At 37.8% G+C, this 11100-nt stretch overlaps 1 protein-coding gene across 10 annotated transcripts in view; it reads left to right on the top strand.

The window, feature by feature from the left end:
• The window catches only part of LOC106876006 (F-box/LRR-repeat protein fbxl-1), a 336358-nt gene extending 326218 nt beyond the window's left edge, over positions 1-10140 (top strand). For all 10 annotated transcript variants that reach the window (XM_052975599.1, XM_014924360.2, XM_014924365.2 and 7 more), the window contains 2 exons: positions 5413-5592; positions 9194-10140. In XM_052975599.1, coding sequence (XP_052831559.1) covers positions 5413-5592; positions 9194-9365 — 352 coding nt within the window. In that variant the 3' untranslated portion in view covers positions 9366-10140. The remainder of the gene's footprint in view (positions 1-5412; positions 5593-9193) is intronic.
• Positions 10141-11100: the final 960 nt, after the last annotated feature.

The following is an 11100-nucleotide window of genomic DNA, read 5'->3' as shown; positions in this document are numbered from 1 at the left end:
TCGTGGTCAGATCAGGTGGTCTTCTTCTAGCATAATGGATGTCCACTTAGTGGTCATCCCTCTTATATGTATATATATATATAAGGTCGTGATTTCAATTCCTGGCGACGCATTGTGTCCTTGAGCAAGACACTTTATTTCACATTGTTCCAATCGACTCAGCTAACAAAAATGAACTACGTTAAGGGTACGCGTGTCTGTGGAGTGCTCAGCCACTTGCACGTTAATTTCACGAGCAGGCTGTTCCGTTGATCGGATCAACTGGAACCCTCGTCGTCGTAACCGACATTTTCGTTCATTAGCCAGGGATATATATGAGCAACGATGTGTGTCTAAGTTCAGAATAACTGTGAACGAGTTATATAAATGTGGGATATATGAAAATAGGTAAGAAGTATTTGAATACTTCCCGTAATTCATATGCGACGTTATTAAGATGTTGATTATTTCTACTAATTGGTAGAACATAATGAGTTACTTCCCTTAGATTATAATTCTTTTTCTTCTTAGCTTGAAGTGTTGAGTTCAAATTCCGCTGAGGTTGACTTTGCTTTTCATCCTTTCAGGGTCGATAAAATAAGTACCAGTTATGTACTGGGGAAGGGTGTAATCAATTTAACTACGCCAGGGTGAGAGTATAAAAACTTCACTCCTCTGCCAAACTGTTTCATCAAACCAGTATAACCACAAGCTCAAATTCATGGCCTGCACATCAGACTGTGGTTGGTGGAGGAGAACATGGTGGGGGAGAACATGGTGAGGCCTTCGTCCTGCGGTAGGATGAACATTGGCAACACAATCTAATCCAATCTTTTCAGGGTCATTAAAATAAGTGCCACTTGAGCACTGGGTGGGGGGGTCAATGTTATCTACTAGCCCCCTCCCCACAAATTCCAGGCTTTGTGTCTCTAGTAAAAAGAATAAGTTTTTTTTATTTTTATTAAGATGGCGAGCTGGCAGAATGCTTAGCAGTATTTCGCCTGTCGCTACATTCTGAGTTCAAATTCTGCTGATGTCGACTTTGCCTTTCATCCTTTCGGGGTCGATAAATTAAGTACCAATAAAATACTGGGGTCAATGTAATCGACTAGTCCCCTCCCCAAGAATTTCAGGCCTTGTGTCTATAGTAGAAAAGGATTATTATGAGCTGGCAGAATCGTTAGCTCAATTGTTAGCAAAATGCTCAGCGGCATTTTGCCTGTGACTATGTTCTGAGTTCAAATTCTGCTGAGGTCGACTGTGCCTTTCATCCTTTAGGGGTCAATAACTTAAGTATCAGTCAAGTACTGGGGTCGATGTGATCCACTTACATCCATCCTCCTCAAATTTCAGGCCTTGTGCCTATTGTAGGAAGGATTATTATTATTATTATTATCATTGTCTTTGCACAGCTTCTAACGCTGGAGATGTACTACGGTGTCAGCTGTTCACTACCAGTGAACTAAGGTAACACCTCTTATTTTTCGAGCACCTTCCGGAGTATTTGAGCAAGTGCCCCACCCTATTTGTTCCATGTACTTCTCAAAATTTTTACTCACTGTTCCCAGGGCTCTGACAATTATTGGTACGACTGCTACCTTTTTCATCGACCACAACCGCTTAACTTCCCAAGCTAACCTGTTATATCTATCGACTTTTCTTTCTTCCTTATTGTATACCTTGTTGTCAGCTGGGTATGCTATATCTATGATCCAGCACAGTTTGTTTTCTTTCTCAATTAAGACCATATCTGGCTTCCTGTTCTCTATCTCATGGTCGCAATCCTGTTGGATTTTATTATTATTATTATTATTATTATTATTATTATTATTATTATTATCATTATTCATCATCATCATCATCATCATCATCATCATCATCATCATCATCATCATCATCATCATCATCATTATTATTATTATTATTATTATTATTATTCATTTCCACTGTCAATTCTTGAAGCAGTGAACTATCTTAGTTGTGTCGAAGTTTCATAAGAACAATTAAGAAGGCCTCTGAATGGTCATGTAATCTGATAGATTAGGCCACTCTGTAGCCTAAACACCCTGAAAAAAAGAGAAGAAACACACCCTGTCAGCATAAAAGAAAAAAGCACGGATCTATTTTAAAACGGGGGCCACATTTTTCATTAATGTTTTACGTACTGTTTTTGGTACGGAAAGACTTTCAAACTTCGTATACTTATCTATTTTGTGTTATAGAACAGAAAAATATTTTTGTATTCGAATTTATTTCATGTAAAAAATTGTCTTATTTCGATAATTTCAACCAATCACTGACAAGTATTCAGTTGTTTACATTTACCCCTTTGGCTGATTAAGCGATGTAAAGCGTATTTAATCTCCATACCTTCGTTTTATTTGCTTTTTTCATTTTAAATTTGCTTTAACCCTAACCCTAACCCTAGGGTTAGGGTTAGGGTTAGGGTTAGGGTTAATTGTTTCAGAATCGTTTGTTTATGTAGTCGGCACTTAATGTATATCGGCTGAATGGACGTCAGTGATTGGTTGAAATTGCAGAAATACGACAACTTCAACATGGAATAACTTATGGATTTCTTTTTTTTTTTAAGAAGACTAAGAGAAAAAGATGTTTTATATGACACCTTCTACCAGTGTCCCAAGTTTCAAAGTGTTTCGTTAATGAAAAATGTGGCCCCCGTTTTAAAAAAGATCCAAAAGCACAATGTATAATGATACAAAAGATACATTATGTCTTAAAAAGCAAAGAGAAAAGGACAGGATGGTCACAGCTGGAATACTTTTGATGACTGACCTATTTGCACCAAAGCTAACCTCAATCTAAACAACAATGACAACTTAGAGCTAGATGAACTCAGCCATTGGGAGTTAAATGTCACAGCCACATATTTAAGGTAACAACGATGACAAAATATGATATCTCAGCTGGTGGTCTGGTATTCAAACAATTCACTTATCTGTGTTATGACATGCCCAGACACAATTATTAAGGAAAACATATTTAAATTGCTTCATAGATGCAAATCTGGTTAAGTGATTAAAGAATTGACTTTTGAACCACTTGGTTCTGAATTTGATCTCACTGTGCAGCACTTTGGGCAAGTGTGTTCTTTTGTAGTATATAATATTCCTGAATATATGTAACCCATCACTTAGATACACTTATTATATATATTAAATTCAAATTACGATGAACGTCAACAAACAAACGAAGTTTGCTTTTAGGAGCGTTGAGATGTCTAAGAAAGTTAAAGAAGTGATTTTAGATTCTCAAACACCAGGATATTGGCCGCCTACACTTTTTTCTGCAAAATAGGGGTAGCTTATCCTGTTCAGGCTATATTATTAGCATTATCCTGCGTTTGAGAATTTATTATATATAGTTTTTAACTTCTTAAACTCATTAATATTCTGTATACATCCTTCAAACAAAAAATGATAAAATTTAATGTAAAGTTCTGAATGAACAGAGATTTTCTTTTCAATCGAAGGATGTCTACTTAGGCAGAGGAGTGGCTGTGTGGTAAGTGGCTTGCTTACCAACCGTATACTTCTGGGTTCAGTCCCACTGCATGGCACCTTGGGCATGTGCCTTCTACTATAGCCTTGGGCTGACCAAAGCCTTGTGAGTGGATTTGGTAGATAGAAACTCAAAGAAGCCCATCGTATATATACATTCATATATATGTTTGTGTGTGTGTATCCGTGTTTGCCCCCCCCCCCCCATCGCTTGGCAACCAATGTCGGTGTGTTTATATCCCCGTAACTTAGTGGTTCGGCAAAAGTGACTAAATATTTGGCTTACAAAGAACAAGTCCTGGGGTCGATTTGTTTGACTAAAGGCAGTGCTCCAGCATGGCTGCAGTCAAATGACTGAAACAAATAAAAGAATAAACGAGAAGGCCGATAGTTTCTAGTTTGTCAGCAGGCCAGCGATGTGCATCAGACCCTCTCTTCGGTCTTTATGGCTTGATCCACCCAGTTGTAAATAGTTGTTACAATGGGGGAAACCACTGGTATAATGGATGCTTGATTTCATTGGCAGTATCGTTGTTGTCATATATTCTCATGGGTAAAATACGTAATAAGCTGGGTCACTTTATCAAACGAGTAGTAGCTTATTCAGGGCCAAAGATGTTATGTTCGATCTCTCGTTTATGCTTTGAATATGACCACTCTCACCCAACACCAGGTCATCTTTGTCTTTCTTTTGTTTGTTTTTGATCCATCTGAGGCTGATAAACTAAAGTAATAACCACAATATAATCGACCGTGTCCTTCACTAAAACTTGTGACTGAATGCCTGTTAAGAAACCAATGTGCAATCAACAGTAGCCTCCCTTTGTACTGGGAATGTTTTTAACAGTAGCTATTCAGCATTTTGATATACTAAGACCTTTCTCTTTCTCTCTCTCTCTCTCTTGCACACACACACACACACACACACACACACACACACACACACACACACACACACACACACACACACACACACACACACACACATTATCACACACTTTCTCTCTCCTTTCTCTTTTTTTTTCTTATGAGAGAAAAACTGAAATTACATAAAGATGTTTTTTTTAAATATGTTGAAATATAAATATCAAACCAGTTAATTATCCTTGGCCTTAACAATGATTGTCAGCAATTGAAAAAATATAAAATCAGTTACCAGAGTAATATCAGATAGAAAGAGATGTCTATAGAAGTTAGTAAATGAAATCATAAATGAATTTTGTTATTCACAAATAATTTTTCTTACAAAAATGTTATTTCATTTGAAATCTTTTTAACAAACTGTTTAAGATGATTGATGCATAACATAGTAATTTAATTATTTATCAAAATATATAAATCTACTGTTATCTTTTAAAGCTTAACAGCAACAAATTGAGGGTTTATAAGCAAATAATGGATGTTGATGGGAATGTGGCATAACTGTATCCCAAAATTCAGCCCTTGGCTATTGATCAAGGCTAACAATAATTTCTTACAGCAGCACTGGACCACATATTAAGGGATAGGTAGGAAGCAGTGCTGGCTGAATTTCCCCACAGCACCTTTATCTTAATAATTTTTTTGACCCTGTGTTGATAAAAGCTTAAGTCAACACCAAGAGGGTAGAAAGGCTCTCACTAATTATTGCAAAGAATTTAGTCTGCCACTCTGCTATTTCTACCATTCCATTGTACTTCACATTATTATTTTAATAATAATGATTTCTGTCATAAATACAGGGTTGGCCATAAGTCACCCGACAGTAAATCAAAATTCCATAAATGCTTAATTTATTCATTCCAATTATGGTTAATAATTGAATGCTGTGAGTTAAAAATCACTGTTTTTTTTTTTCAACATTTGTCTATTTATTAGTGAAGTCTCATATAAAATAATTTTTGTATTTCATTGTATTTCCTCTTTTATTCAGAATTTGTCGACTAGGAACAGCAAATGGTTGGTTTCTGCGCATCAATACCCGTGTGCACATTGATCAAATAATAGAAGCCTTTGCTCAACATTGTGCTTATATGGATCGGCTGGAAATCCAGTGGGATCCTGACACCATCCGCTTCAGTGATAAAAGTAACAAATTTGTGGATCATATTCGGTAAGTTCTGCATCTCATTCGTCTTTTTTATATATATATATTCTGTTAATGGAGAACAAGGGTGTAAGTAATAGAGGAGCAACGAAAGTGACCACCCCCACTGAGCACGTTTTTCAAAATTGGCACCTTTTGTAAAATTTATAATCAATGAGTTAAAAATTGTTTGGTATATGTCCAGGTACCCTTTTTTTATGTGATTTCCCCCTCAAAAAATACTTTAGAACCTAGCAATGTCCCTGCTGGAGAGCACTGCTTTAATTTATTTTCTATCAGTTCTGTTGGCACTTTCTGGCTGGAAGTCGGTCTATGATTGAATTTGTTGCAGCAGATCTACCCTCAGTGTCTCCTTGAATGGTTGGCTGGTCCGGGTCATCATTAAGAGTTTATCCAATGTTTTTTTTTTTTTTTTAATGTTTCAGTAGAGGTTCCTTTTATATTTCTGATTTCTTAATGTTAAACATTAAGAGGAGGCGCAATGGCCCAGTGGTTAGGGCAGCGGACTTGCAGTCATAGGATCGCGGTTTCGATCCCCAGACCGGGCGTTGTGAGTGTTTATTGAGCGAAAACACCTAAAGCACCATGAGGCTCCGGCGGGGGTGGGGGGTGGCGACCCCTGTTGTACTCTTCCACCACAACTTTCTCTCACTCTTACTTCCTGTTTCTGTTGTGCCTGTAATTCAAAGGGTCAGCCATTGTCACACTGTGTCACACTGAATATCCCCGAGAACTACGTTAAGGGTACACGTGTCTGTGGAGTGCTCAGCCACTTGCACGTTAATTTCACGAGCAGGCTGTTCCGTTGATCGGATCAACTGGAACCCTCGACGTCGTAAGCGACGGAGTGCCAACAACAAACATTAAGAAATACCTGACTTGTACAATAGGGTATTTTTTTACTCATGATTTTGAAGATGATATATTTGGAAGCTGACTGTATCTACCAGTTTTTGCATTAAAATTCTCTCTAATACCAAAATTTGGAACATGGTTCTTCCTTTCATAGTTAACTATAAAATTATTAACCATCTTACTTAAAATAACTCTGAGCACCTTTTCAAACGCCACCTGTCTAACACCTGTGGACATGTTTACAAAGTCAGAAAACAGCACAGCTTCCATGACTTTCGGAAACACTTTTTCACACTAAGTATGGAACAAACTAGTTGTTGGAGCACTGCATTCTTCAAAACTTCCATGCTTCCTGAGATTCGCCAACACTACACCTGATTTTCTTCCCTCCATACACATGCAAGCATGTATCTGACTCATACACTGTTCACTTTCCAGACATTTGTACAATACTGCAGATGCTTTATATGCACTTTTGACAAGTTGTAGTGCACCTGAGCACTGTATACAATAATTTCAGTGCTGGTGGCACATGTAAAGACATTTGAGTGAGATCGTTGCCAGTGTCGCTGGACTGGCTCCTGAGCAAATGGTACATAAAATACACCATTTTGAGTATGGCTGTTGCCAGTACCACCTGACTGGCCTTCGTGCCGGTGGCACGTAAAAGCACTCACTACACTCTCGGAGTGGTTGGCATTAGGAAGGGCATCCAGCTGTAGAAACTCTGCCAAATCAGATAGGAGCCTGGTGTAGCCATCTAGTTCACCAGTCCTCAGTCAAATCGTCCAACCCATGCTAGCATGGAAAGCGGACGTTAAACGACGACGACGATGATGATGATGATGATGATGATGATTATTATTTTCTTTTTCATTACCACTCTCCTCTTGCCCCTGCTGTTCTCTTTCTTCTTTTAGCCAGCTGTAGAGGCAACCAGTGAGGCGTTTGGCGATAGCTCTCTGGCCCGGTTCCTCAGATGTGCCAACAGAGTCTATTCTGGGACCATGCTGCACAAACTGTCATGCTACAGTATTTTACCATTTACTATAAAACAAATTCGTAGTGATAACATATGTCTCTGTTTGTTTATCATATCTACAATTATGTTTATATGCCTATGGGTCACTTATAATGACCGTACTTAAGCAGAGAGCAAGAGTCTTGATCCTCAAAGGATCTACTTGAGGCACTTATCATACCGGCGCAGAGTTAGGATGTTGGCGGAAATTATTACTGCAAAGATTATGAATATCATTTTTTAAACCATTAATCTTGTTTTGTTGGAAATGAGTTTTTTTTTTTTCATATTGATATCTTTGATTAGAAATCAAACTGATTGAAACAGTTTTTAATTAAAAAAAATTTTTTTTATCTTTTATCTTTTACTTGTTTCAGTCATTTGACTGTGGCCATGCTGGGGTGCAGCCTTGAAGGGTTTTTTTCCAGTCAAACAAATTGAGCCCTGGACTTTTTTAAACCTAGTACTTATTCTGTTAGTTTCTTTTACTGAACTGCTAAGTTACGGGGGTGGTAACACACCAACACCTGTTGTCAAGCAGTGGTGAGGGACAAACATAGACACAAAGACACACGCACACGCACACACACACACATGCATATGTGCGCATACACACACGCACACACACACACACACACAAAGACACACACACACAAAGACACACGCACGTGCACACACACAAACACACGCACACACACACACACACAGAGGATGACTTTTGTTCAGTTTCCATCTATTAGGGTATGATCTGAAGGAGATTTGCCTGCTATTTCTCATATGTCAAGCAACTGCATAGAGTCTCCATAGTTATTCATTGTATAGATGCTGATGTGATGATGATGATGATGATGATGATGAGGATATTAATAAGAAAGTAAAGGCATGTGGCTTAGTGGTTAGGTTATTTGGCTCATAATCTTGTGATTGCGAGTTCAATTCCCAGTGGTGCATTGTGTCCTTGAGCAGGACACTCTATTTCACGTTGCTCCAGTCCTTTCAGCTGGCCAAAATGAGTCGTACCTGTGATCCAAAAGGGCCAACCTTGTCACATTTTGTGTCATACAGAATCTCCCTGAGAAATATATTAGGGCTGTGGCTGGGTGGTAAGTAGCTTGCTTACCAGTCACATGGTTCCAGGTTCAGTCCCACTGCGTGGCACCTTGGGCAAGTGTCTTCTAGTATAGCCTCTGGTCGACCAAACCCTTTTGAGTGCATCTGGTAGACAGAAACTGAAAGAAGCCCGTCGTATGTGTGTGTGTGTGTGTGTGTGTGTGTGCATGTGCTGCGTCTGTGTGTGTTTGTGTGTGTGTGTGTGTGTGTGTGTGCATGTGCATCTGTGTGTGTCTGTGACTGTGTGTCTCCTCACTGTTGCTTGACAACCACTGTTGGCATGTTCATGTCCCCCGTAACTTAGCAGTTCGGCAAAAGAGACTGTTAGAATAAGTACTAGGCTTACAAAGAATAAGTCCTGGGGTTGATTTGTTCGACTAAAGGCGGTGCTCCAGCATGGCCACAGTCAAATGACTGAAACAAATAAAATAGTGTCTGTGGAGTACTCAGCCACTTGCATGTTAATTAACGAAAGGGTTAATATGAATATTGGCAAAAATCATTATAGTACTAGCAAACTTGAACTTCAATAAATAAAGAATGTATTGTTAAGGAAATTTCCCAATGTCTTATTCATGGATGCTCTCTCTCTCTCTCTCTCTCTTTTTCTCTCTTTTTCAGACTGCGTTGCCCACACCTTCGATCCATAACTTTAAGTGATGGTGAATATTACGAGATGGTCAAATCAAACTTTGAACGTGCTGACAAGAAGAGAGTTGTGAGAACGACCATTAACTACAACACCAGCATTGTTAGTCTGCTTAGTCAGTACAATGACTTGCTCTTCAACTAGATCTCTTGAACTGTTGGACTGTTTATTTATTTATTTATATATTTATTTAACTATTTATTTATCTATTTATTTATTTATTTATTTAAACCAACTCCTTGTGTGTTAGTGTGTGTGTGTGTGTGTAACCTAACTTTGGACTGATTACATATTAAGAGATACACTGCTCTGTTATAGTCTTTGGTGTTTCCTGATCTTTCCTTTATATCAGTGAATTTGAACATCATTAGTTTTTTCAGTTTATTGATATCAGGTTCAAACTGTTCCAAATTTAAGAGATTTGCAGTTTGAAAGATTAATGGAAATTCTAAGAAACCCATGTAGCAATAATTGTTTGCTAAACAAAACAAAATTTTATTTAAAAAAATTTTTTTAAAAACGAAATAATTTTCTGTTTAGAAACTGCTTTAACAGTTGCTTTTGACCCTCTCATGACTTAAATTCACTCCAGTGGAGACGAAATGGCCAGCATTTTCATAAATTTGTATCCCTATCAAGGAAGAACATGTCAAACATTTTCAAGGTCATTTAATTTAATGAAGGACAAACTCTGCTGGTAAATTAACATTTCTTGTGCAGTTTCATGCCATCTTTTAATAACTATTTCGAAAATTTTCTCCACGTATAAGAAAGAAACTAACTTTTTGTTAATTGTTAAAACGAACTTTAAAAAAAAAAATGAAAGAAAAAAACACCCAAACTTCAGATGATTTTTAACAAATAATTTTACTAAAACAATATTTTGATTAAATACAAAATGATTTTTCTTACAACAAAATGTTTATTTTCGTTTTTCTGTGTGTCAACTATATGTACACATCTGTTTGCGTTATTGATCACTGTTTTAGCAAGCTATCGGGAAAAAAGTGAATATTACAAACACCCACAAATACAGAGACATGCATTGAAGTGGCAAGGAAAAGAATATATTTATTAGTGTGGAGACAGTGTAGAGCAGCGAGTCTCGACCATTATTTCATCTATGGACCTCTTTGATTACTATTTTATTCCGGTGGACCTCCATAGCCATTCAATGTTTAAAAACTAGTTTTATAGATCCTTCTTTTGAATTTCTATCTTGTTTTTCACACATTAACTGGTGTATGTTGAATTATGTAAAATGCTAAAGACAGAAACCTCAGCTGTTTCTTGCAATAAACACATCCAAAGTAACAATTTTTTTTTATGGACACTTAAAGTACTACTTGTGGATCCTCAATTTACTATTTTGCTTGCATGGATCCCCTTTGGTTACTATTTTTATCCTGGTGCCCCCCAACCTAGCCATTTGATGTTTAAAAACTAGTGTTATAAATATTTCTTTCAAAATTTCTACCTTGTTTTCCCCACATTAACTTGTATAAGTCTGCAGCACCTAGACCATGCTTTATGATCTTGTTAAGGGTAGCGTGGCATGGAAGGCAGCCAGCACTATGACAGCAGGACAGTGAGTGGAGGCTGAAAGAATCCACAGTAGATCTGCAGCGGCATTTACAAGGTTCACAGATCTGGAGACCAAGCCTCTGCGAAAGACCCATGCACAGGCAGTTGTCATCAAGCTGAATGCCAGCTGCAAGTGCTGGCACCACATTGAGCTAAGCTCTGCTGCGAGGCTTGCGGCTTGAGCAGAAACATGCCAGACAGTACTGGCCAAGCTGGCACACTAACTTGTCTGCAGACATGCTAATCTAGATTATTTACATTATTGACATTTGACAGATATTTGTCCTCATCTTGT

The sequence above is a fragment of the Octopus bimaculoides genome, chromosome 2 (genome assembly GCF_001194135.2).
Source record: "Octopus bimaculoides isolate UCB-OBI-ISO-001 chromosome 2, ASM119413v2, whole genome shotgun sequence".
Lineage (NCBI taxonomy): Eukaryota > Metazoa > Mollusca > Cephalopoda > Octopoda > Octopodidae > Octopus > Octopus bimaculoides.
The sequence above is the reverse complement of the archived record's forward strand: the minus strand, read 5'-3'. Positions and strand labels throughout refer to the sequence as shown.